General features: G+C 35.6%; 2 protein-coding genes across 5 annotated transcripts in view; both read right to left on the bottom strand.

Moving 5' to 3' along the window:
* LOC142344824 (tubulin polyglutamylase TTLL11-like) overlaps positions 1 to 2,161 on the bottom strand; it is a 60,676-nt gene extending 58,515 nt beyond the window's left edge. For 2 of the 3 annotated variants that reach the window (XM_075396806.1, XM_075396808.1), the window contains exon 1: positions 1,876 to 2,161. In XM_075396806.1, the coding sequence (XP_075252921.1) occupies positions 1,876 to 1,932 (57 nt within the window). In that variant the 5' untranslated portion in view covers positions 1,933 to 2,161. The remainder of the gene's footprint in view (positions 1 to 1,875) is intronic. The other variant, XM_075396807.1, reaches the window with a different exon arrangement.
* A 4,772-nt stretch (positions 2,162 to 6,933) lies between these two features.
* Positions 6,934 to 27,707, bottom strand: part of LOC142344823 (eukaryotic translation initiation factor 3 subunit A-like) — a 143,114-nt gene continuing 122,340 nt past the window's right edge. Inside the window, exons 16-26 of one of the 2 annotated variants that reach the window (XM_075396802.1) lie at positions 27,388 to 27,548; positions 26,999 to 27,054; positions 26,487 to 26,521; positions 26,351 to 26,406; positions 24,948 to 24,964; positions 24,587 to 24,742; positions 19,667 to 19,792; positions 19,166 to 19,388; positions 18,643 to 18,824; positions 18,269 to 18,375; positions 6,934 to 7,417 (exon numbers count right to left, since the gene is read on the bottom strand). In XM_075396802.1, coding sequence (XP_075252917.1) covers positions 7,370 to 7,417; positions 18,269 to 18,375; positions 18,643 to 18,824; positions 19,166 to 19,388; positions 19,667 to 19,792; positions 24,587 to 24,742; positions 24,948 to 24,964; positions 26,351 to 26,406; positions 26,487 to 26,521; positions 26,999 to 27,054; positions 27,388 to 27,548 — 1,167 coding nt within the window. In that variant the 3' untranslated portion in view covers positions 6,934 to 7,369. The remainder of the gene's footprint in view (positions 7,418 to 18,268; positions 18,376 to 18,642; positions 18,825 to 19,165; positions 19,389 to 19,666; positions 19,793 to 24,586; positions 24,743 to 24,947; positions 24,965 to 26,350; positions 26,407 to 26,486; positions 26,522 to 26,998; positions 27,055 to 27,387; positions 27,549 to 27,707) is intronic. The other variant, XM_075396805.1, reaches the window with a different exon arrangement.

Here is a 27,707-nt window from a genome sequence, read left to right as displayed (position 1 = left end):
AATTCTCCTTTACCCAACGAATTTAAACCGCATCAGCAGTTGCAGTAAACCGCATACTTAAAGTAGTACGTGAACTGCATCTCTTAGAGAACATCTCAATTAGCTGCTCTCCCATCTATTTGCCATTTTTTTCCGTATTCTCTCTCAATAAATTGATCAGGAAAAAAAGTGACACAAAAATTGCATAAAAAGGACCAGCCAGACTATAATTATTACCACAAAAATTTTGAGAGTAATTTAACGTATCCTAACTTGCAGTCCTTCGAATTAACATTCTTCAAAGGTCGACTCGCGTCAAAAACTATTAGATTTTGCAAGCTTTTTGACATCCGAGTGGTCAAAGTCGGATTCATGGCACGAAATCGCTGAATTGTCTTAATTTGAGGGCAGACATTCGAGAAGTTGTCATCTAATGCTGTTCGTTTGTCTTAAAATGTGACAGCTTTAACCTAAGTCATCCAATTTATCCTGAGAACGCTTCTCTGAAGCTTAAGGCCACGTAAACAAATTTTGAATTCCGAATTATAAATATCAGCAAGTAATAGCTTTACCTGATAAATTTATCATTCCTCATGTTATGCACTGATAAATTTACCTGTCAAAACCGACAACAGGAGGTGGGTGAAGCCAGCTTTAGCAAGAAAACCTTTATTAAGGAGCTTCAACTAATGTTAAAGAATATTATAGACCACTATAATAATCATTTTAACAAAAAATTTAACATTTCGTCGCACCTTTCAGTTCTCTCTTAGTAAAAACTGCCTCAACATAAGTTCACGTCTGTAGAAATGTGAATGACAGAGAAATTTAGAACAAGAAAACCCCAGGTTAACAAAAAAATGATCTAAGAGTCAAATAAGACAAGTGAAAATTTTACACGAACAAAAATTCACACACAACTACGATAATAATTGCTTCTAATTTCGCAGATAGAACCAATTAACTGAAAAAGGCACTAAAAACCCCTTTTCTCACTTTCTCAAAATCAACTTCAAAAAATATTTGACTTGAAACCTCATTCTTTGCTCAACCTCATATTTTGGCTTCATCAAATTTCCCAACAGAAAATCGCAAAGTTGCATAAAATAGTAACGCTTGTAGGATCAAAAAAGCTTAAAGTTGAGTCAACAGTAAGAGTAATAACCATCCCTATTAGAGCTTATTATAAATCTTGTCTACGAATCAAGACCTTTAGCAGAAACTCAAAGACATTTAAAAACTCGTAAGCATCACAGAAAATTCATTAACAGATGAATAAAAGCAAGAAAGAAACAACCAGTCAACGTTAGGCAGACAGCTTTCAAACGACTGGTGAGGGGTTGTTTTGGTAGTCGCTAGGTTAAGCTTAGAGACCCTATAATTTTGGGAGATAGTGGGAACAAAACTGACTTGTCCTCGCCATAAACTTATGTCTCCCGAGCAGTTTCATGATATCACATATTTAGAAACTAGTAAAACTGTCAGATAACTACTCAGCAATATATTGCCCTAGGGCGTCGATAGGACTCAAAAATTGTCAAACCATAGAATGGTCGCACAAAAAATTGCGCACATAGCTGAAAGTCGTGATAGCAATGCACATTTTATTGGATGAATGAAACAATAATTATATTGTTTGAACAACGAAAACCCGAATTTGTTCTGATATTTCTCAAAATTTGTTCACCTTTTCTTTCTTGTTCTGTTTTTTCAGTCACTGATTCAGTTACCACGGCCTCTGTTCCTCTAAAACCTTCGAAACTACTAAATCTCTCTCTGTATACGCATGAGAGGTTGTATCAGTTAATATAGGCAATTTAGGCAATATAGGCATTCTAAAGAAATTTTTGAACCGATGTCAACTATTTTCAGCAGAAAAAGTGTAACTGTACTTACAGAAGCATGCTGCTCAACAGGCTGCGAAACAAGCACAGCTGTCTGGTTAGCCAGCATCTTGTCAAACCAGTGTTCGAAAAAGAAATTTTCGAAGTGAACGTCTTTGCTCTAGGCAAAACTGGTACATCGATATACTCCAAAAGCCCCCACTGAACAATCAATATCTGAAAAATTAAATTTACTTGAACGACGACGCAATCTATGAAACGGAAAAACTAGCGAATATAAAGATAATCGAAAAACAATATTTTTTTAAAACTAAATATGAGCAGGTACGCAACTCAAAGACTATGATACAGCTATTACAGACACACTATTTGTAGTAATAATAGTGCCTGTATGTCACCTTAGACCAAAATTGAACCGAATTGAACAGATTGAAGCGAAAAAAAAAATTGAAATCAAATTAATTTTGTTAAACCTAAAACTTCCAATCTCAGATCGAGTTGATTTTTACCAATTTTAGGATTAAGTTTACCAAGACGAACACAGACGTGGAGTCGCCGCCATGCTTTTGTCATCTCCAAAATTACACCAGTCTATTGTTCTCAATCTACCTAAAATGGTCAAACTAAACTCCGAGAGCAATACTTTTGAAATCGAAAGAGTTCTGAGCTACTTTTTACATTTATGTATTATTTCAAACCTACTAATTATTCAAACCTACAAGAAAAAGACCCCAGAAACCTTTATCCAAAATTTTCCTGTCTTTTAGGTTGAACAAAACGTGAGAAACAGTAACGAACCGGCTGATGTCGGATGAAATGCTCGCCAGCGATAGTCCGAACAATTATATTTATAGGGGCCTCAGCAAAAAGCCTTTCAAGAACCGCCAAGAAAATATCCTTTGATTTAATTCTTGCACCAACAAAATTGTGATAGAAAACTCAGTGAAAACTTTGTATACTTTGAAAATCTGGTAACGTTGAAAAATAGCCAAAATCTCGAAAATGGACAGAAACTAAAGCTCAAAAATCTTACCGGGCCAAAAACTTCAACCAAAAGAACCAAAAGTTCAAAAACTAACTTATCTCTAGCATAAAGCAGATAGCATTCGTAGAAATTGCACCAATTCGTTTAAAAAAACTTAATTCTCGGTCTCAAGAAAACTAAAAAATGTTTCGTTGTGGCGCCAATGCAATTCCAAAATTTTTTACTAAATACTTCTCTTGCCGGACTTAAATTGTATTCAAGCTAGGGAACAATCCAAATTTATCCGGAAAAAAAGTAAACCGTTTAAAAGTCTCAGGCGAAAATTGTTTAAAATCCAAATCTAGCCCGAAAAATTCAAAAAAAAAAACAAATGTTAGTCACTTGAGTTTAAAAAATCAACCAAAAACAATAGAAACTCTAAAAAACTCTTGAAGCTGCATTATGTTAAATGAAATCAACTGCAAACAAAACAACCTATAACACAATCGGCTAGCGTCGGAAGAATTGCTCTCAAACGACTAGTGGGAGCTCGATCAATGGATTCGATGTCGGGACCGTCTCAGTCGGGGGGAGTAACTAAACTAAAAAAGGGTTCTTCAAATGACGTCATTAGAGGTTATTATATACGACAATCACCACTAAAAAATACATAAGGCTGTCAAATACTAGAATAAGAACGTTACAGATATGCTGTAGTAACAAAAAGGCGTCTTCATGATTTTGTAAGTTGCAAAACACATTGTTAAAATTTATGAAGAAGTAAATTTCACTGATTTTCGTATTCAAGGTTTAATAAAATTAAAAAAAATCTTCCTCTTTTCAAAACAAATCTTCAATATTTTGCCTAAAATGACAAAAATGAAAACTTTTGAATTTCGAAAATTACAAACTAATTGAATAATAGACTACAATTAAAAGACCACAATTAAAAGACCACAGGACTAATATAAATGCTTCAATTTTTGTTTGAGATCAGTTTCAAACATGTACCCACTCTGTCCAATGGAACCTTCAGTTAGAAAACTCATAACAATGTTACACTATGCATGAAGTTTTTCTTTGACTATTTGAACAGTTTTACCAAGAGCTGACAGATTGCCAGAAAAGCCGCTTCCGTAGATCTTCAGTCTCACAAAGATAGTTAAAAAGGACTAACAAATAGGGAAACTTCTTCTTGTCATTGAAAGAAGAGGAGTTAGATTTTGATTAAGAATCTGTATAACTTATTGTTGCTTGCATTAGCCGCTCCGAACTAAGACACACTCACTGGACCCTATCCCTTGAATTAAAGAAAATCAATTTGAGAGTGAGAAAATAATTTTTATTTAGTCACGTGTGACCAAAAACTTAATCACGCGATTGAAAAACAAACTCGCTCCACTAAGACTGCACAAAAACTTGCGCGACCAAGAGTGCACAAAAAGCGAATGCGCAAAATACAGATTTGAAGTTATTGAGACTGCATATGATCATCAAAGAATCTTGCCGAAGTTGACGAGAAAATAAAAAAACATAGCAAGATCCAGGCTAAATTCAATTCGAAGAATTGAACAAACTGAAGACAACACTTTCTGAGTTATTAAAAGAACGACATCCGAAAATCATATACTAGGACGTCCACGAAAGTAAACAAACAACCAGGATATTAAAAGCAAAATTTTATATTTCCCTAAGAAAACAATAGGATTATCGCACTTCTTTGGTGAACAACGGCTAATTTGAAGGAGAGTTACAGTCGCAATCGCTCTAAGGAGTTTTGATAATCTAATACACTAAAATTAATGACCGGGCTTTATCGGTTGATGCCATTTCTCCTGATTTTTCACTTTTGACCTTGACTGTATTCACTATATTTCCTAATTCAATGAGTGAAAGATTTTAAAATCCGTTCAGTTGAAACAGTGAGTCAGGTAAAGACGGACACAACAAAAAACAATTACAAAAGAGTAGTTTTTAAAATAAAAATCACATTTTACAGACCTGATAACCGTCAAGGTGAAAATTGTTATCTAAGAATGAAACAAATAAATGGATTCAAACAAGACTCGCTATAAAGCCTACAGACTTTCCATAACTAAGACTGAGTGACAAAACACAACAGCAACAGAAGAACTCGAAACCTCAAAAGACATACCCGGCCGATTGGCGGAATATAGCCGCCATTGATTTCCATAAAATCAATTGGGATTCCAGGAACAGAAAAACGATAATAAAAACTGATTGTTGTATAAAAAACAATTTGAAAGTGCGAACTAATTGGGTTGGATTTTGTAGTTTTGCATGCGTTTTTTTTTAATGAGAGCATGCAGGGGCTAGTATTAATGCCAAAACACATTAGAGATGTTAACTAAAATTTATAAGAGCAAAGTTCAAACATAACCGACTAAACGTCGGAAGAATTGCTCTCGAACGACCAGTGAGAGCTCTAATTAATTGCAACCTGTTTCAGCCAGGGGGAGGAGGGGGGACCTAAATGGGACTAAGAACTTCAATAGTGGGCTTCAAATAACCACATCATAGGTTAACATATACCATTATTAAGATGTAAAGTGAAAAATGGCACCAGTTTCGGCGCACTTTTCATTTGACTTTTAGTTTTAAATTGCCGCCAATTGAGTTCAGCTGCCTGCAATTGTGATTGAGAGAGAATTTTAGATCACGCGAAATGCAAAAAGTCAAGGGCGTAAAAGTCACTCGAAAAGTCAAAATTGTCAAGCGAAAATTTTGCATTAAAAAATACACACACAATTACAATAATTGCTAAGAAATTCGTTCAAGAGCAATTAATTAGTGGTCATCTTAAATTGGGCTTCATAGGTTTATCCCCTTTCTAGTTTCACTCCGTTTTTCGATACGGATTCTGTTCACTTTCGATTGCTTTGCTGAGCAACTGCTGTTTATAAGCACATTGAGCAGAAGGAGCAAAGAATGAAACTAGCCTAGAGAATACAAAAAGATTTCATGCAAAAAGTTGCTCAAGCTGTGCGCAAAGGTAAAACGAAAATTTTTGTTCGACGAAGTAAAAAAAATGGGAGTGCGATAAGAGCAAAGTGAGAAGATGAGGGAGGCTATCAAAAATTGATAATTTTTGAAAAAAGTGGAGTCAAAGTCGTGATGAGATTCGCTCAAAAATGATTTATAAAGGGCCAACGATACCTATCATTAAATATACTAAGTAACAGAACAAAAGTAGGTAAAAAATTGGCAATCTTAAAAATTATATTTGTATATTTTCTAGAACAAGTCGTGTCCACGCATTAAAACTACATTTCTCTCCTTTTATTACTTCAGCGTGATAAAAATCACTACTCAATTCACTTCTCATTGACAAAAAGGTCGAAAAAAGTGATCAGATTTTTAAAAAGCGAGCGCACCAATACATTTGAAAACTTTGAACGCTTTGCGGCTATTAAAAGACAATTCAACAAACGAAAACAAAACGTCATTTTGTTCTGCAGCGAACTATGTAACCCAACAGAATACTTGTGGTTGCCCTCATAGGTTCGAGTACCTTATCTGTACCTTAATGAACATTAACAAGCATCCATCTTGATATAAATCAAAATAGCCACTTATTCACGCAAGTTCGCATCGCGTTACGCGTTTAAATTGCCACCTGCTACTTACACGTGACAATTGAGTGGCTTAAGTTTTTAGACAGACTTTCTGAATTCGAAACAAAATCAATAAGAGGACAGCAATACTAACAAATTAGATTTTCTATTCAGAAAACAGGAAACGGCCGAAAAGCCCCAAAATGCAGTACTAGTAATATCCGGTTGATATTCTGCATATGCTGACGGTTCTTTAAACTCACCTCACTTGAGCACGCATACACACAAAAAAGTAGACAAGCACATCTTAGATACTATTGTCATCAGAAAGTCGATGCATAATATCCTGGTTCAGCTACTCAAAAACTCGCTGCGAAAATTACCCAGGAAAAGGTTATCTGTTAAGACTTTAAAGCTCAATCCGTCTAATTATCTCCCCTCACTGTTTCGCTAAGAGTCATATCGGAAAAATATTTTGGGCACAAAACTTGTTTTCAACCAAAAACACGAGCTTCAGGTACAGAAAACGTGCTATTGCATTCAGTTCATCTTCATATATAAAGTTAAATACTTATCCAGTATAGTAATTAAATTCACCATCAAAGAAGCATTTTAATACACAACATCAATTCAGAAATCCTTTCAAATTACCACATAGATGACAAGCATTGCTGCACCCGCATTGTGAGCATTTAAATGTTCCAAAAGGCATTAAGAAGCCCAACGTACACTTTTTAAGAACTGACACAACTTTAATTTGACTCGACCAAATTCACTTTAGCAATAGTAAACCACACACCTGCAAATTTTAGTAGACCAATAAATTCTAAAAAGCCATGGGTTCCAAACGGTGGCAATTAACAAGATTTGAATTCTTTTTGAAAATTAGCATTAAGAAATGGCACCACAGTTCCGTTAAAATTTGCACATGCGTCAGTCACATATTCATCACATAAATATAGTGAAGACATTTGCGTCCGTCATGTTGACTGATTCACTGATTGTGCTTAACGTTTCCGCACTTCAGTCCATCCGTCTTCTGAGGCTTGTGGTCGCTGAAATCAAATAAATATTTCAAAATTAACAGAACAGTGTCAGAGGAACTCCTCTCGAACTACAACCTGTGGTCGGGTTAAAATCGTGTCACTAAATTAACCAAACTCAACCAGTTTTTTTTTATAAGTTTTTATTATAAATTAACCAGTTTTTTTATATAAATAAACAGGTAAACATAGCCGGCAGATTGCCGGAATAGCTGCGAAAGAATAGACCTACGTGCCATATAATAGAGATAGAAACAGATACAGATCTAAATTGAAAAAATCGACGCCGCTCAAAAGACTAGGCTAAAAAACATTCAGCAATAAATTAATAAAGCTTGTTAAAATTCATTCCACAGAAGCCTCTTATTAAGGACCTTTAATGAACATATGAGTTCCTTTGACCTTAAACAAATTCAAATTAAACTTTTAATTCAAATTAATTCAAATTCAAATTAAAAGTTTTAAAGTGCAAAAGTCATTTTATTGAGTGAGGTAAGTCACGTATGGTCAAAATCTAATCACGCAAATAACCTAAAAACTTTTGCTAAAGCGAGTGAGAAATGACGTCACGCGCGCAAATGCCGTTAGTGAGAGGAAGAAGTCATTCAGAAAATTTGACTTTTTCAGCATTGCTGTGTGAACAAATGTAAAACGATAAAAGAGCGTCAGACGACGAAATAAAAAAACATAACAGGACAAGTCCTGACGTACAATTCCAAGAATTTTCATTGACTAAACAGACAACTATACCTAGAACGGACTATGAATGGATTGGAAAACCATTTAGAAAAAAATCCGATCCAAAAAATCGAAAAAACAGTAAAAATCAAAGTGAAATTGCCGCATGTGAACAAAAAACCACTACCGATAAAGCGAATTTTTGTTCAAACCCCGTTTTCTCACTCTACTTTAAATTTAGAGCGAAAAAATTAGACGCCGCAGAACCACTCGCTTTTTCGCTCCACTTCCTGTTTCGGCGAGGCCAAAATCACTACTCCAATTTGACTTCAAAAATCATGAAAATGTGTGAACAGATCTTAAAAGACAGCGCCCCAATACAATTCAAATTGAATTGTAAAAAACCAAGAGCACCGCAATAAAGCTACGCTCAGCTTACAGCTTCGCAGCTATAAAAAATGTTGGTGTTTAAGTCGGTGGAAACAACCTGCATTACACTAACATTTTTTCAATCGCAGAGGCAAAAGTAAGGAGCAATTTCTAAGAACGGCCCTTCACACCATAAGTATATCTCTCCAAAACAGCTTCTGTTAATCTTATACTTGGAGACAAGTGAGCTGAAAGGCTCTAAGAGAACTTAATGCCCGCTGGGCGCTACCTGTTTATCCCGTTCTTGAGGACCAACAGTCAAACGTCGGACGAAAAATCGGTCAAGCCAAAAATCTCATAAAAAGGACCAACAGGACTAAAAAAACTGCTTCAAACTTCGTTTGAGAGCAATTAATCAACTCACTTTGAAGCCTCTCAAGAAGGATAAATATCAGCAAACAATGCCAGGAGACTGCCAAATATAGCTTCGAAATAGATTTGCTCCTCATTACACAAGTGATTTTCTCTGGCCTCAAAATTGAACTTTTTATTGAACGTTGCAGTAAGTCACAAAAATTATATATATTTTGCAATAATTATTGAGAACTGAGTTCAAGCACATAGACGCCGTCAATGAAGGGGAAAATTATTCAATAAAATTTCACTCCTTTAGCTGTTCCATGCCAACCAAAGTAAAACAACAAAGAGTATCAGACGACAAACATTCGAATGAACTTTGATAGACTAATTCTCAATGACTTAATGACCGGGCTTCATCAATTTATCCCGTCTCTTTTGATTTTGATCTTTCGACTTTGACCGTATTCACAACATTACGTAATTCAATGCCTGAAAAAATGTAAAATCCATTCAGTTGAAACAGTGAGTGAAGTAGGTCAAATAAAGCGGAAAAAAATTTCATTGACTAAACATAAAACTAGATCTAGAACGGACTATGAGTCAATGAGGAAAACCATTTCTAAAAGAGTCAGATCAATAGAATTTTAAAAAAACGGAAAATCGATGTCAAAATGCCGCATGTGGACAAAAAACCACTAGCGAGAAAGCGAGTTTTTCTTCAAGAACCATTTTCAATCTACTTTAATAAGAGTGAAAAGCAAAATTTCACCCCGCAAAACCACTCGCTTTTTGCTCCATTTCATGTTTTGGCGTGATCAAAATCACTACTCCAATTTGACTAAAAAATCATGAAAATGTGTGAACAGATCTTAAGACAGCGCCCCGATAAAATTCAAATTCTTTTTATTTTAAAAAGGAGAGCGCCTAAATGATAGCCACTTGAGAGGCTGACGGCGGCTATTAAACGAAACATAAAAGAAAAAGACAAACTCAGCCTTGCGGGGACTATTAATAGCTTTCGAAAAGCATTTCGATTTCTTTTAGAACAGGTCTAAAAAAATCGAAAGTGGACATCAAAGTCAAACGCCGGAGTAAACAAAAAAGCACTCTCAAAAAGGCAAATTTTTGATCAAACCATTTTCTCACTTTACTCCACGATTTTATTGAAGGAATGTCACAATCACTTTTAAGCACCACTTACTGCTTTGGCGTGGCCAAGATCACCACTCAAACTTGATTTCAAAAATCAAAATGTGTGAACAGAGCTTTACTAAAACATATCCGGAAGACTCAGGAACTAATTCGAAGTCGCAAATTTATGAAAATAGTCGTCATTGAGGCCAATGAATGGCGTTAATGTTGAAACATACCCGGCAGATTGTCGGAAAATAGCCGCCGTTGATTCCAATAAGCATGATTGGGATTGAAATAACAGAAGATATTGAAAAAAAAAGATTTTTGTACAAAATCATTTTTTTAAGTCCGATTTATTTTGATGGCATTTCGTAGTTGAACATACTTGTTTCTTAGAGAGAGGATACAGGGGCTACTATCAACACCAATAAGCATTAGAGGTGGTAACTAAGACTTATAGGAGCGACGTTCAAATAGCGGGCATCTAAAATTGGGCTTTATGGGTTTATCCGTTTCTATTTCTGACATCCATTTTTGTACTAACTCTGTTCATTTTGAATTGCTTTGCTGAGCATCTGATGTTCAAAATCACTTTTAGCAGAATGAAAGAAGAGAGAAACTAGCCTAGAGAAGTCAAAAAGATTTCACGCATAATGTTGAAAAGGCGGCAAAATGAGGTAAAGCGAAACATTTTTTTATTCGACGAAGTAAAAAAAAATAGGAGCGCTATAATAGCCGGCTGAGAAGATGAGGGCGGCTATTAAACAGTTTAAAAAATTAAGAGAACAAGTGACATAATTTTTTGTCAGCGTCAAGAAAGTTCTGTCTTCTGCAGTTTCATAAGATTAGATAAAAATTGAAATTACTTTTAATTTGGAGAACAAAAAACTGAAAACTCAAACCAGTTATCAGTACACTATAAGGAACTATCTAAGTCTCTGAACATTAAGTTTTTAGTGCAATGAATTTTTTTGGTTTATCCTTTTTCTATTTTAATATCTGACCTTGATATTATTCGCGTAAATTTGCTGCAAGAATTATACATTCTATTTATTTCTAACAGCGAGTAAGGTAAATCAGAATTACAGCGTGAAAGTAGTGACTTACTTAATACAAAAAACGTGGCCAAAGGTTCAATTGGCTTTTATGGTTACCCACAGTGCTTTTTTACTAAGGGAATTTTTTTTATTAACACAAGCAGGAAGCATTAGACCGGGAAACAAAGACTTATTAGACGAATTTTCAACTATCAAATATCCAAAAATGCTCCCTATCTCTTGAGGCTTTTGCTGGGCTCATACGTTTTCTTACTGAATAATCTGTTTTTCAATATTGCCCCAATGGTAATTGTTTTGCGGAGCTGTATAGATGTAAATTGAGCAAATAACTAACCTAGAAACGTCAAAAGATTCCACACAACATGTCAAAAAGCAGCGAAACCACCGGAAAACTCGTATCAAAGTTTTGGTAAAACGAATAACATAGCCAGCAGATTGCCGGAATAGCTGCAAAAGAATAAACTTGCGTGCCATATAATAGAAACAGAAACAGATACAGATATATGTTTATTAAAAAGGCATCGACGGCGCTCAAAAATAATACTTTCAGCAAAAAAATTAAAAGCTAGTTAAAATTGATTAAGCAGAACCCCTTCATTAGGAACCTTTATTTACACATATGAGTTCTTTTGACCTTAATTTAACTCAAACTAAACTTAAGTTTTAAAGTGCAAAAGTCTATTGAGTGATGTAAATCACGTATGATCAAAATCCCATCACTCAAAAACTTTTGCTAGAGAGATAGATAGATAGATAGATAGTTAGAGAGAGAGAGAGAAATTACTATTTCTCTGACTTTTTCAGCTTTGCTGTGTGACTTTTTCAGCTTTGATGTGTGAACAAATGTAAAACAAAAAAGAGCGTCAGACGACTAAACAAAAAAACCTCGGACAACGCAATATAGCTCCGCTCAGCTTACAGCTATAAAAACATACACCGACTGCAGTCGAACAAATCCCTCTCGAACGACAAGCGGGGCAATGCAATTCAGAGGAGGGTGTAGCCAAGATAAATGTTAGGGGTGCAAGAAATTCTGAATGGTGATGAGTTTAACTCGCGATCTCCTGCATCTTAGACAAACAAACGGACTCGGCTATCTGGTACCTGCATTTCCCTGTATTAGCATTGATTTTGTTTCAGCGACGGACTTAATTGCTGAGCGAGATTAATGTAGTCACGCAAAAATCAAAACAAGCATGCGTAAGTCCTTCAAGAAGTGAAATTGATTGAATGCTCTAGAGAGAACGCGCAGAAACAGCCAAGTAAATATTTTCCATAAAAAAGACGGTCATCTTTACCTTAATTGATTCAAAGTTCTTTCTAGAGCAATTAAACAAGGTTAGGAAAGCAATAACAGAATGATGAGAAGACGTCGGCTATTAAAAACTTTTAATTGCAATAATCTCCACTCAATGAGATGTGGCCACTGCTTGTTATGAGACCCCTTTGACACAACGTACTCTGAAAACTGCAATCGAAACGAGAGAATACAAACAAAAACCGCAGATTGCTGGAAATAGCCGCCGTTGATTCCCATAACCCTCAAGGGGATTGAAAAAATTTCTAAAAATGAAAATATATTTTTTGTACAAAAACCCGGTAGATTAGCGGAAAACAGCCTCCATTGACTCCCATAACAACGATTGGGATTGGGGGAACAGAAAAACAATGATAAAAATTGATTGTTGTACGAAAAAATTTTGAAAACATTTTGAAACTATTTCGATTAGATTTTGTAATAATGCACACTCTTATCTCTTAATGAGATGATGCAGGGGCTCGTATCAATGCCAAAACGCATTAGAGATGTCAACTAAGACTTATAAGAACGAAGTAGCTGGCATCAACAATTGGGCTATATGGGTTCATCCCGTTTTTATTTTGATTCGGTTTTTCGATACAGATTTTGTTCACTTTAAGATTTTTTGCCGAGCAACTGCTGCTTATAAGCACTTTGAGCATAGTGAATGAAGAATGAAGCTAGCCTAGAGAAGTCCAAAAAATTTCATGCAGAAAAAGCTGCTAACTAAGGTAAAGCAAAACTTAAATTTTGCTCGATAATTTAAAATAAGAAGCGCTATAATAGCCGGCTGAGAAGATTGACCTAATTTTATCAACTTTCCATAGCATAAACTAATAAAAATTGGTTCTACTAACATCAAAAGTGCACACAACTCAAAGATACTAATTGCAATAAAAAACTCCCTGTAGACTGAACCCGGCGAAAGACAACCAACACTGCTGTAAAGCGCCTACGGTGATAAATTTACAAAACAGCTCAAAATTTAACACATGTTTGAACATAGATGCAGATTGTCAGAGATCAGCTTCCACAGCTTCACAGACCTGCAGTAGCAAAAAATGCTGCAGACCAAAGAAAAAATTCTTTTTAACTATTTGGTAGTATCATATATTGGTTTACAAAATTGTATAGATCATTTCTGTAATAAATCGTTTCTAATGGCAGACCTCAAATAAGGCTCAATTAGGTCAAAACTTGATCACAAGAATGAAGAAAAGAATTCGTTCCACTGAGAGTAGAAATTGTGTCAATCATGCAATTCGGTCACAATTGCAAGACTGAAACAACAACAAGAAGATTTGAAGTGTGACGTCAAGTGATCGTAACACAAATCTTGGCAAAATAAAGAACATAGCTGGCAGATTGCCAGAAAATAGCCGCAATAGATTCGTAGATCGGCCGTCTAAAAAAAACAGTAAAAAAGACAGACCAAAAAAATTTGCCTTTTCATTGAAGGCTGATCTGTTATATTATGATTAAAAATCTGTATAAGTTATTGCTGCGTCTATTAGCTGATCTCAAATAACCTTCATTTAGAGTGACACACACCCATTTGACCTTATCTCTTTGAATTAAAGTAAATAAAAGTCAATTTCAAAGTGAGGAAGTCATTTTTGAGAGTGAGGTAAGTCAAGTGTGACCAAAAATTTAATCACGCGCATGAACAAAAAAACTCACTCCACTAAGAGCGAAAAATGACGTCACACATGCAATTCAGTTGAAATTGCATGAACGAATGAACAAAAAGTGGCTGTGACGTCATATGGTCGTAACAAAAATCATGACGACGAAATAAAAAAATATACCCGGCAGATTGCCGGAAAATAGCCGCCGTTGATTCCAATAAGCATGATTGGGATTGAAAGAATAGAAGATATTGAAAAACAAAGATTTTTGTTCGAAAACCTTTTTTAAGTGCGATTTATTTTGATGGCATTTCGTAGTTGAAGATAACGTACTTCTGTTTCTTAGAAAGAGGCTACAGGGGCTACTATCAATACCAATAAGCATTAGAGATGGTAACTAAGACTTATAGGAACGACGTTCAAATAGCGGGCATCTAAAATTGGGCTTTATGGGTTTATCCCGTTTCTACTTCTGACTTCAATTTTTATAGTGACTCTGTTCATTTTGAATTGCTTTGCTGAGCAACTGATGTTCAAAATCACTTTTAGCAGAATGAGAGAAGAGAGAAACTAGTCTAGAGAAGTCAAAAAGATATCACGCAAAATGTTGAAAAAGCGGCAAAATGAGGTAAAGCGAAAAATTTTTTTATTCGACGAAGTAAAAAAAACATAGCAGGACAAGTCCTGACGTACAATTCAAAGAATTTTCATTGACTTAACAAACAACTAGACCTAGAACGGACAATGAGTGAATTGGGAAAACCATTTCTAAAAAAATCAGATGAAAAAAAAACAAAAAAAAACAGAAAATCAATGTCAAAATGCTGCTAGGGAGAACAAAAAACCACTAGTGAGATATGTAATTTTGATTCTAACAAAAAACTAGGTCCAGAATGAGCTGTGAATGGATAGGGAAAACTATTTAGAAAAAAATTCGATCCAAAAAACCGAAAAAACAGTAAAAATCAGAGTGAAATTGCCGCATGTGAACAAAAAACCACTAGCGAGAAATCGAATTTTAGTTCAAACACCGTTTTTTCACTCTACTTCAAAATTAGAGCGAAAAAAATTCACGCCGCAAAACCACTCGCTTTTTCGCTCCATTTCCTGTTTCGGCGTGACCAAAATCACCACTCCAATTTGACTTCAAAAATCATGAAAATGTGTGAACACATCTTAAAAAAAAACACAGCGCCCCAATACAATTCAAATTCTTTGAATTGTAAAAATAGGAGCGCTATAATAGCCGGCTGAGAAGATGAGGCGGCTATTAAACAGCAGAACAAGTCCTGACGTACAATTCACAGAATAAACTAAACAGATAACTAGACCAAGAACGGACTATGAATGGATTGGGAAAACCATTTAGAAAAATATCCGATCAAAAAAATCGAAAAAACTGTAAAAAATCAAAGTGAAATTGCTGCATGTAAACAAAAAACCACTAGCGAGAAAGCGAATTTTTGTTCAAACCCCGTTTTCTCACTCTACTTTAAATTTAGAGCGAAAAAATTTCACGCCGCAAAACCACTCGCTTTTTCGCTCCACTTCCTGTTTCGGCGTGACCAAAATCACTACTCCAATTCGACTTCAAAAATCATGAAAATGTGTGAACAGATCTTAAAAAAAAGACAGCGCCCCAATACAATTCAAATTCTTTGAATTGTAAAAAACCAAGAGAAGGCCAATAATAGCCCCAGCTATCGCTGTGCGGCTATTAATAAGCCAACAGAATGTCAATAGCTCGGTATTGCATCTCTTAAATATGCATATGGTCAAGAATGCGCACAAACGCACCATTTCTTATTCTTGTATGCGAGAAAGCAACTAGTTCCAAAAAATTTTAAAATGAAACCTTAAAAACACACAAGAAATGCCGTACATGATCGTTAAAATTATGGGTCACTAAGCGATAAAATTTGCTCTCAAAAAATTGCAGAAACAAAAACCACTATTTCCATTTCTCTTCGCTGCTTTTGACTTCTGCTCATCAGATTGACCTAAACAATTGTTTTCATGTATTGACTTTTATATAATGTTTCACAAGTAATCGATCTATTGAAAAAAGAGATCACAATTACTCCTCCTCGAGTCATAAAAACATAAACCGACTAAGGTCAGAAAAATTGCTCTCAAATAAACTAGATAAATTTTTCGTTATGGGTGCAAAAACTGTTTAAGGTCGGGTTCGAACCCCAACCTCCTGAGCCCAACTCCGGAATCTCGGCAGAGACATTTACCACTTAGCTATCAAGGCCTTGTCATCGTTGCTCTAAATATATGTTTTGTTTGAACAACAAACTTTTTTACGGATTGAGCAACTGAAATCACTCAAAATTCAAGAAGGGGGTGAAAACAAAACTTGAGGAGTCCAAGATTATTTTAGAAGAAATTAGCAGGCCCGCAGAAGAATCACAAGAAAATCATTTAAAAAAATAGAAGGATTGAATGAAGTTAAGATTTCTGTTTCGGGTCAATTCGGGCTCGCACCCTTGACCCTCGATAAACAGCTATAGCTCTTACCACTTACGCTGCCGATGTGTATTTTTGCGTCTAGTACTCTATATACAAGCATTTCTCTGTCCGCCTTTTTGGATTTGCTATAATGCATCCTTAAGGAGCACTAAGAATTGTGCAGATAAGGGGCTGCTCTATGGTGGCGTGGTGCTTCTGAAAACGCATGTTCTACGTTAGGCTGCATGTTTAAGTAGCATTAAACATTGGCGCAGATTAGGAGCTTAAACATGTTGACATAGCATTCAATATAAAATATAGTATATAGTAAAAAAAGCAGACAGAAAAAAAAATGTTACAATAAAGAAAGCTGAAAGAATTAAAGAGAAAGAACGAGAAAAAAAGACAGACAGACAGACAAACAAGCGTTGATGAGAAACAACAATTACCCATTTTGAGCCAAGAAGAAGTTTTTGGCACCAACTCGGGCGCGAACCGATGCCTCTCACTTATCAGCCATAGGTCTTACCCCATACGCTAACGATGCGTATTGCTTTCATCTCTCACTTTTTCTACTTCAGCAAATGTTTAGTCAATGACTTTTTGGCTCGTTTGTTTTTGCTATGCCGCATCTTTAATGAGCGTAAAACATGTGCACATTAGAAGTTTAAAAATGGCGGTATAGCGCGTCTTAAAACTAATATATTACGCTAGGCTCTATCTTTGAGGAATGTTTGAACATGTCAAGATCATGTGAACATGTTGATCAATGCGCTCAAGTGCAATTTAGAGTCAATATAAAAAACAGAAAACATAGCCGGCATATTGCTGGAAAATAGCCGCGATAGACGCTTGTGGCTTTCCATAAATTAAAACAACTAAAGAAATTAGATAGACAGATCGACCACCAGTCCTTTAATAGACCACTAGACTATTTGGGTTAGAATCGGACTGTCAATTTTTTGAAACATACGGTCTATAACGAAAACGCCCTAAGAGAGCTTTTTCAAAATTGATATTCGAAATCAAAAACTCGATACTAATACACAAGAATTAGGGCACTACTTAGATGCACACCATTGATCTTTAACTAGTTAATGTTCAAAAAATTCGAAGTTTCATAAGTGAGTTCAGAAGTCATTTTTTGAGGTAAGTCACGCAGTTGAGCTAAAAGCAGAAATGACATCACGCACACGAATGTTAACTGCAAAGCAGTAGAAGTCACTGAAGTCATTGAAAAAGTCAATTCCAAGTCAGGTAGTAAGAATCATTGATGGAGACGACGAATTAAAAAAAAACAATAGATGTCCCCAATAGTAGAAAGATAAGGCGAGATAGACAGACACGAGTGGATGAAAAACAACAATAAAAGTCTCTTTCGGCAAAGAAAAGAGGAGCTTTTTTAATCCCGACTCGGGCACGAACCCGTTCCATCGTTTAACAGCCATAGGTCTTATGGCTTACGCTGCGGAAGCGTGTTGTATTTGTCTATTGCACTTTCTACATCAGCAAATTTTTTGTCCATTGGCTTTCTTAGCTCGCTTGTTTTGCTATGCTACATGCTTAGTGAGCGCAAAACCTGTACATAGAAGTTTGAATATCGCGGCATAGCGCGTCTTAAAACGCATTTTTTCGTTAGGCTGCACGTTTAAGGACCATTAAAACATGTGCAGATACGAACACTGTTAACCATTGCACTCAAGTACCACAATTTAATATAATAGAAGTGCAGAAACGGTCAAGCAAAAAATCTGCAAAAAAAACACGATGACACCAATAACAGCCTCGCTATTGCTTCGTTGGTATTCAAAAAACAATTAATTGACACAAGCTTGAGAGCAATTACTTCTGTTGTAGAGATGTGGAAACGATAGCTACTCACCTCCTTTTTCTCTTCACGTGGTCTGAAAGGTCTAATAGGTGCGGTTCCTGAGTCACTCCCAACACCACCACCACCTCCACGCTGCACTTCTTGGCCACGGAAGTTACCTATTATCAACAGAGAAACTAAATCATTTCAGAGAGCACTCATATTCAGAGCTCAAGCCATCGTTTCCGGCATACGAACATATTTTTTGCGAACATATTTAAACAAGTGAAACTTGAAATTGTTCTGTAATATTTAATAATTTTGCACCCTTATAAGGATATATGTTGATTTTAGTTACTGATCAGGCACATTACAATGCAGATAAACCACTAGAAATGCGAAAACTCGAATCACTCTTCATATTTGCTTATGAGAGCATTGCTTACCTCCAAATCCGCGATCTTCCCGTGGACCGCCTCGCGGTGGACGATCCTCGAGTGATTGAGGTCCATTTCGATGGTCAGATCCACGCATACTGTCAAAGTCTGTGCCACGCGAGAAGCCCGATTCCCGATCTCTGTCTCCTCTATCGCGACCATAAGAATCTCTATTGGGTGGTGGACCACGCCTGAATCAGCAGACAATTAAATCAAAATATCTGTCAAGTTTTGTCAACGAAAAAATGTATATTACTATAGTGCATTTTCTGTGAAATCTATAGGCGATAAAAACGTTTGTGTGAGTCTGAGAGTTCAATTCAATTTCCAGTGTTCCAGTTTTGAATACAATTTTGACAATAAAATTTGGTAACAAATTGCCATTCAGAAATGGACTTGAGAGCAAAATCTGAGTGAAACCAATTTTTGTGTTGAGTACAATAAGGATGTCCATTATCTTGCTCTAATAATCGGATATTCCCATCTGAAGTTAGTATTATACATATATTTCAAACCATTTAAGATATCATACCTCATCTCATCGCCGCCACCGCCACGGAATCTGCCTTCTCCTCGTTCACGATCGAAACCAGAGAAGCGATTTGAATCTCGCCCCATGTCACGGTCCCTGTCCCGGTCCATGTCTCTTTCCGGACCCCGCATGTCTCGATCTCCTCGCATCGGAGGTCTGTACACGTCGGAACCTCTGGGCGGTGCACGTTCAAATTCATCGTCTCGAGGTCCCCGTCGCATGCCTATGAAGACAAATTTCTCAGATCAACAGTAGGTTGAACATTTTATCATTTTGAGATTGTGCCGAGATTTCACGTAGGCGCTATCAGCAAAATTTTCAGTTTCAAATATTTGTCATCTTGCTGTACCTCATAACTGATTATTAGTATTTTAGCAAGTACAGAGAAAGGTGTTAGTGTCTTAAGAAAGGACCAAGTCCCAGTTATTTGGAATGTTGACATAATTGCCAGCAAAACAGGTAGATCAATGCGGAAACAAATCTTCCTTGTGAAATAGTTACCTTCATCAGGAGGTCTGCGTCTGAAGTCATCCCTTCGCATGCCACCTGCATCTCTGTCATCACCACCGCGTTTAAAGTCATCAAAATCACGACCACCACCTCCTCTCTCGCCGCCACCACCACCTGCTAATAGTTACAATTTTCAACTGGAGAAGAACTTCAGGGCAATCATTCAAGTCTTTCTATGAAATAAAGTAAAAGTGAGATCTTATCAAAAAGATCAGTACCTCCAAATTGAATTTAAAATATCTTAAATTAAGAAATCCTTTCCCTATATCCAGATTATATTTAAAGACATGACTGATGACCACAAACATGAGAGCGACTTGATCGACAAATTGCAGCAAGGAAGAGATAAAAAATGGGAGAACAATTGACTCTCTTCAGAACCTTTAAAAGAGGGAAGGATCCTTCTCTTAAAATTGCATTGGTTCCTCTAGTGTAAAGATTTGCAAAACAAACTAGTTTCTGACCACACAAATTCAAACATTTCTGAACAAGAAAGCGAAAGTAGTAAACATAAACGACTAACGTCGGGCAAATTGCTCTCAAACGACCGGCTAGCGGTTGGCTTTGTCAGTAGCTAGCCACGGTTTAGTGAGGCTGCCTTTAGCTTGATTCGACTCTGCAACTTTTAGTTTTATAGCCTTGTTCGTCAATCGAAAAACTGAAATTTCAAAAATACTGCAAAACTAAAAAGAAAATGTTCCAGATTTCGCAGTGAAAATGTTCAAAACTTTTTTTGTCTTTGGAGTTATGTCAAGTAACCCATCTGCAAGACATAAAAAGCTTCATGGTCCATTAATGATCGTTAAACTCAGAAAAGGACAAAAAAAATATTCAAAAATTTTGAAAACAATAGCAAATTTTAACAAAATCCTGCTAAAATTCAAGATATTAAAATCTTCAAAACCATTTCATTTACTCAAGAGACTATCCAGTATACCTATTTCAAGCTTTAAATAGTTTCACGGGCTCATAAAGATCCATAAACTCGGAATATGATAATTATTTTCCCAAAATTTGAAAAAATTATACTATCAAAAAATTGCTAGCTGGAGCCACTAAAATAATGATAATCAATTCATTAAATCTAGACACTATGCAGCAGTTTATTATCACACCTTGGAGGAGGTCCCTAGGACCCTCGTGCCGGAAAAAATTATCAAAAATTCAAAAAGATTCAAAAAACTTGATAAAATTACAAATGTTTTTTTAAATTGGGGATATTAAAATCTTGAAAAACATTCCTTTAATCTAGAAGCTATGCAGTAACCTATAATTATACCCTAGAGGATATTATGTGGCTCTTGAGGCTGTAGAAATCTAAAAAACGACAAAATTTGGAAAAAAACTTTAAAAAAATCTGCTAAAATTTGTGATAATAAAAGTTGAAAACTAATTCGGGGCCAAAAATCGTTTTCCAGTAACTTATTATCAAACCGGAGATTTTCTGTTACGCTTGAAAACCTGAATAATGACAATAAAGGCCAAAAAGAAAATTGAAAAGCTGAAAAACTTTTTCTAAACAAATTGCTAAAATTCGTGGTGTTGAAATCTTGAAAAACATTCCATTACATTTAGAAAATTATACAGTAACCTATTAAAAAACCCTAGAAGACATTTCTCGGCTCTTGAGGCTGGAGAAACCTAAAACGCGACAAAAATTTTCAATAAACTTGAAAAATTGCAAGTTTTCGAAAAAAAATTGCTAAAACTTCGATATGAAAAAGCTGAAAATTATTCCATGACCAACAAAACTTTTCCAGTAACTTGTTGTCAAAACCTTACGGAGGTTTTCTGACACTAGAGGCTTAAAAATTTGAATAATGACTATGTCGAAAAGTTGACAAAGGCAAAAATTGTCAAAAAAAAAGCTAAAATTCGTGATGTTAAAATCTTGCAAGACACTCCATTACATCTAGAAATTATACAGTAACCTATTCTCAAGCCCTAGAAGTTCCTTGGCTTTTGAGGCTGAAAAAACCTTAAAAAAGAACAAAAATTTTCAAAACAATTAAAGAGCTAATTTAAAAAGCAAATTAAAAAGCGAAAAACATATTTCTAGAACAAAATGCAAAAAATTTGTGACATTAAAAAGTTGAAAAACTTGATAAAATTGCAAATAATTTTTTAAAAATTAGTGATATTAAAATCTTGAAACACACTCCATTAATCTAGAAGCTATGCCGTAACCTGTAATCAAACCCTAGAGGAGGTTATGCTGCTCCTGAAGCTGGAGAAACCTAAAATTCAAAAATATTTTTAAAAATCTTGCAAAAAATGCAAAGCCTATCCTATTAAAAATTGAAAGCTATTCCATGGCAAATAAAATTTCTTCAGTAACTGATTATGAAACCCGTAAGGACATTTGCTGGCCCGTGCGTCTGGAAAGACCTGAATAATGAACACACTAACATCGGGCGAAAGGCTCTCAAACGAGCGGCGAGCGGTTGGCTTCGTCAGCAGCTAGCCACGGTTTAGTGCGGCTAGCTTTTGCTTGATTCGACTCTGCAACTTTTAGTTTTATAGCCTTGTTAGTAATTAAATCCAAAAACTGACATTTCAAAAATATAGCAAAATTTAAAAGAAAAGCTTACAGATTTCGCAGTGAAAATGTACAAAACTATTTTTTTTGTCTTTGGAGTTATGTCAAGTAACTCATCTGCAAGACTTAAAAAGATTTGTGGGCCAGTAATGATCGTTAAACTCAGAAAAGGACAAAAAAAATTCAAAAATTTTGAAAACAATAGCAAATTTTAACAAAAACCTGCTAAAATTCAGGATTTTAAAATCTTCAAAACCATTTCATTTTCTCAAGAGACTATCCAGTATACCTATTTCAAGCTTTAAATAGTTTCACGGGCTCATAAAGATCCATAAACTTCGAATGGAATAATAATTTTCCGAAAATTCGAAAAAAATTATACTAAAAAAAATTGCTAAAGCTGGAACCATTAAAAAATTGATAATCATTTCACTAAACCTAGAAACTATGCAGCAGTTCATTATCAAACCTTGGAGGAGGTCCCTAGGACCCTCGTGCCGGAAAAAATGATCAAAAACTCAAAACTTAACTCAAATCTCAACATAACATAAAATTACAAATGTTTTTTTTTAAATTGGGGACATTAAAATCTTGAAAAACATTCCTTTAATCTAGAAGCTATACAGTAACCTATAATTATACCCTAGAGGATTTTATGTGGCTCTTGAGGCTGTAGAAATCTAAAAAACGACAAAATTTGGAAAAAAAACTTGAAAAAAATCTGCTAAAATTTGTGATAATAAAAGTTGAAAACTAATTCATGGCCAAAAAACGTTTTCCAGCAACTTATCAAAGCAAGACTTTCTGTTACACTGAAAAACCTGAATAATGACAATAAAGTCCAAAAAGAAAAAAATTGAAAATTTAAAATGAAAAATTGAAAAAATTGAAAAAGTTTTTAAAGTTTTTGAAACAAAAATTGCTAAAACTTGTGATATTAAATCCGAAAACCAATCTATGACCAACAAAGCTTCTCCAGTAACTTATTATCAAACCCTTACGGAGGTTTTCTGACCCTAGAGGCTCAATAAATCTGAATAATGACTATGTCGAAAAGTTGACAAAGGCGAAAATTGTCAAAAAAATTGCTAAAATTCGTGATGTTAAAATTTTGCAAGACACTCCATTACATCTAGAAATTATACAGTAACCTATTTTCAAACCCTAGAGCTTCCTTGGCTTTTGAGGCTGAAAAAACCTAAAGAAACAAAAATTTAAAAAAAACTAAAGAGCAGATTTAAAAAGCAAATTAAAAAGCGAAAAACATATATATATATATATATATATATATATATATATATATATATATATATATAAAACAAAATGCAAAAAATTTGTGACATTAAAAAGTTGAAACACTTGATAAAATTGGAAATATTTTTAAATATTTGCTGGTATTAAAATCTTGAAAAACAATCCATTACAACTAGAAACTATGCAGTAACCTATTATCAAACCCTAGAGGAGGTTCCTTGGCTCTTGAGGCTGGAGGAACCTGAAAAATGACAATTTTTAAATCTTGAAAAAATTTTAAGTTTTATCAAAAAACTGCAAAAATTTGTAATATTGAAAAGTTGAAAACAATTCCATGGCCGATAAAAATTTGTCAGTAACTTATTATCAAACTCCTTAGGATGTTTTCTGGCCCCAGGGTCTGGAAAGACCTGAATAAGGAAAAAAGTGTCAAAAAATTTGAAAAAAATGCACGTTTTGTCAAAAAAGCTAGAATTCGTGATGTTAAAATGTTGAAACCATTCCACTGCCACTATAAACTATGCAGTAACCTATTATAAAACCCTAGAGGAGGTTCCTTGACACCTAGGGTTGAAAAATGACAAAAGTTTTTAAAAAGCTCGAAAAAATTGTGAAAATTAGTATACAATTGCGTGTTATTAGCGATCGGTTGCACGTCATTAGCCACGGGTGGGGGGAGGGAGGAGGGGCCGGTGGTGGGCAACAGTGTGGCTAGGGCAATAGTGGTGGGGGTAGGGGCAAGTATAAGTCTCCAAACAGTTTGAGCTAAAATCTTCTAAGAGCGCTTAATGGCCGCTGGGCGCTACCTGTTTATCCCGTTTTTGAGGACGAAAAGTCAAAGGCGTCAGACGAAAAATCGGTCAAGCGAAAAATCGCATAAAAAGACCGACAGGATTAATATAATTGCTACAAACTTTGTTTGAGAGCAATTAAAAATTAAAATATCCCTTGAACGAATTTAAATTTAAAATACAATATAAGTTAATTTTGAAATCTTGAAGAGAATCTTGAGACAAGCCAGCAAAAAAAACTGCATAAAAAGACCAAAGGGACCCAAATAATTGCTGCAGATTGTTCTTGAGATCAATTAAAGAAATCTATTTTGCGTGGGAAGTTACCTCTTCGGAATTCATCCTGTTGTCTTCGTACAGGTGGTCCATCCTCTCGTGCACCAGGAGGACGGTACCGATCACTTGTTGGGGGTTGATAGGCACCAGAGCCACGCACTGCCGGAGAGCGGTTACGCTCACCACCACCTCGCCAGCGATCCTCAACTGTAATGTTATTGTTAAAACAAAACATTAACGGCCTTGACAATAAGTATTTTTATACTTTCCAGAAGAAGGACATTGAAATCATCAGCATGATCTTACACCATTGCTAACCGATCTTGGGTCATTTAGGATTACATTTTTCAGATTCATCCACTTGTCTCAGCAGATCGCAATTAATTTACAAGTAACATTAATACAAACTCACCAGGCGGCTTCTCAGACCTGAAATCAAAAGAAAAAATTAAGTTTTCTTTAAAAAATGTTTTGCAATTCAAGACTTTCCTCCAAAATGAAAACATACCCGGCAGATTGCCGGAAAATAGCCGCCGTTGATTCCAATAAGCATGATTGGGATTGAAATAACAGAAGATATTGAAAAAAAAAAGATTTTTGTACAAAAACATTTCTTTAAGTCCGATTTATTTTGATGGTATTTCGTAGTTGAACATACTTCTGTTTCTTAGAGAGAGGCTACAGGGGCTACTATCAATAACAATAAGCATTAGAGATGGCAAATAAGACTTATAGGAACGACGTTCAAATAGCGGGCATCTAAAATTGGGCTTTATGGGTTTATCCCGTTTCTATTTCTGACATCCATTTTTGTATTAACACATTTTGAATTGCTTTCATTTTGAATTGCTTTGCTGAGCAACTGATGTTCAAAATCACTTTTAGCAGAATGAAAGAAGAGAGAAACTAGCCTAGAGAAGTCAAAAAGATTTCACGCATAATGTTGAAAAGGCGGCAAAATGAGGTAAAGCGAAACATTTTTTTATTCGACGAAGTAAAAAAACATAGCAGGACAAGTCCTGACGTACAATTCAAAGACTTTTCATTGACTAAACAGAAAAACTAGACCTAGAATGGACTATGAGTGAATTGAGAAAACCATTTTAAAAAAATCAGAGCAAAAAATAAGAAAAAAAAACAAAAAATCAATGTCAAAATGCCGCATGTGAACAAAAAAACCACTAGCGAGAAATGAAAATTTAATTCAAACAAAAAAACTAGGCCTAGAATGAGCTGTGAATGGATTGGGAAAACCATTTAGAAAAAAATCCGATCCAAAAAATCGAAAAAACAGTAAAAATCAGAGTGAAATTGCCGCATGTGAACAAAAAACCACTACCGAGAAACTGAACTTTTGTTCAAACACCATTTTCGCACTCTACTTTAAAATTAGAGCGAAAAAAATTGACGCCGCAAAACCACTCGCTTTTTCGCTCCATTTCCTGTTTCGGCGTGACCAAAATCACTACTCCAATTTGACTTCAAAAATCATGAAAATGTGTGAACAGATCTTAAAAAAAAAAAAAAAAAGACAGCGCCCCAATACAATTCAAATTCTTTGAATTGTAAAAAAAAATAGGAGCGCTATAATAGCCGGCTGAGAAGATGAGGGCGGCTATTAAAAATCTCCAAGTTGTAAACCATCTCGGATGATTCTATTATGTGTATTCTCTACAAAGAGTAAACTTTATATGCCACTAACACTATATGTCACAGCTAAGCTAATTTCTATCAACCACTCTCGATGTTAGATATTTTCCTACCCATGGTGTCCTATCTTCAATTTGATCCGAGTAAAAAAAGTAGTTTTCTCACCGAAGCTCGGATCCTCTGAGGCCCTGGCCACGCATAATGTCATCGTCCATTCGAGCCTTGAACATCAAAAACAACCAAAAACAACATTAGATTCGGAAAGAATGAAAACGTGATAGATTTCTATAAGAAAACATACCTTTTCTTGAGCCCGTCTTCGTTCTTCCAACATTCCTAAAAAAACAATGAGCTACCAAAACTGCGTAGAAAGTGGTAAATCAATTGACCATCAACCACTGAGTTCCACGAAATTGAGAAATGGCGTGATTTTAAAACAAAGCAAACTTGATAATATTCGTAATTACTGCAGGCCACCAAACAGAAGTGGGATCTCTTCAGTTTGCCCCCCCCCCCCCCCCCCCCCCCAGTACGTTATGCACCTCCCAGTTACAGAGCACGTGTCATTACATAGTGAATAATTATTCAAAAAATGGCACGTGCGTCTGGTGGGTGCAAATAATATGCACCCACAAAGCAGGGAGGGGTTGGGGAACAAACGGAAAAGATTCCAGAAGTGAGAAGTGATTGAAAAGTAACCTTTCAGCACACAGAAGCATAAGTACACATTTTCAGGAAAACAGCTGACTTTTCAGACGGAGGGGAGATTGAGAACTTAACAAATATCAGTTTGCGATAAATCTCAGAACTTACGTTGCTCCTCTTCCTCTTGCTTTCTAGCTGCCAACTCTTCCTGCTCCTTCCTCAGTCTAAATACACATTGTAGGTAGCATCATAACTATATCGAAATAATCACATAATCCATACAGTCAAATAGCTTCATTCTATTCCACCAGTGCATGATATCAGTCGCATCACACACTTGCAAAATTTTATGTACGAGTTATTCAACAAACAATGAAATCTTTATCTTTATTGTCTAAGACAAAAAATCAACTCTTAAACTTAAATTGTTATTTTAATTGAGTCTCTTCGACTCAAAATATAGAGAGGACTGCTACGGCCGACATCATTCGAGCGTTTTCCATTGAATTTCAGTCCAATTTCAGCGATGTTGTTTTCCATGATGCACCCTAACATACCTTCTCTCTTCGGCCTCAGCCTCTGCGGCCAGTCTCTCCTCCTCCCTCTTCTGTCTCGCATAGTGCTGTGCTCGTCTCTCAGACTTACGCATCGCTCTCCTCGCTCCCAACAGACGCTCCTTCTCCTCGGCCAACTCCAGCTCCCACTCATCAATGCGTTGCTAAAAACAATTTAAAAAGTTATATCTGTCCATTACCATAACCAACGGCAGTCAACACCTTTAAATATTGACGGCCATTTAATAAAAACCTATTATCGACAGTTTCGTTTAAAAAAATTCTATTCAACTAGATAGAATTTCCATGTATTATCCCAGTTA

This window comes from Convolutriloba macropyga, chromosome 8 (assembly GCF_964194025.1).
Source record: "Convolutriloba macropyga chromosome 8, txConMacr16.3, whole genome shotgun sequence".
NCBI classification, from domain to species: domain Eukaryota; kingdom Metazoa; phylum Xenacoelomorpha; order Acoela; family Convolutidae; genus Convolutriloba; species Convolutriloba macropyga.
The sequence above is the reverse complement of the archived record's forward strand: the minus strand, read 5'-3'. Positions and strand labels throughout refer to the sequence as shown.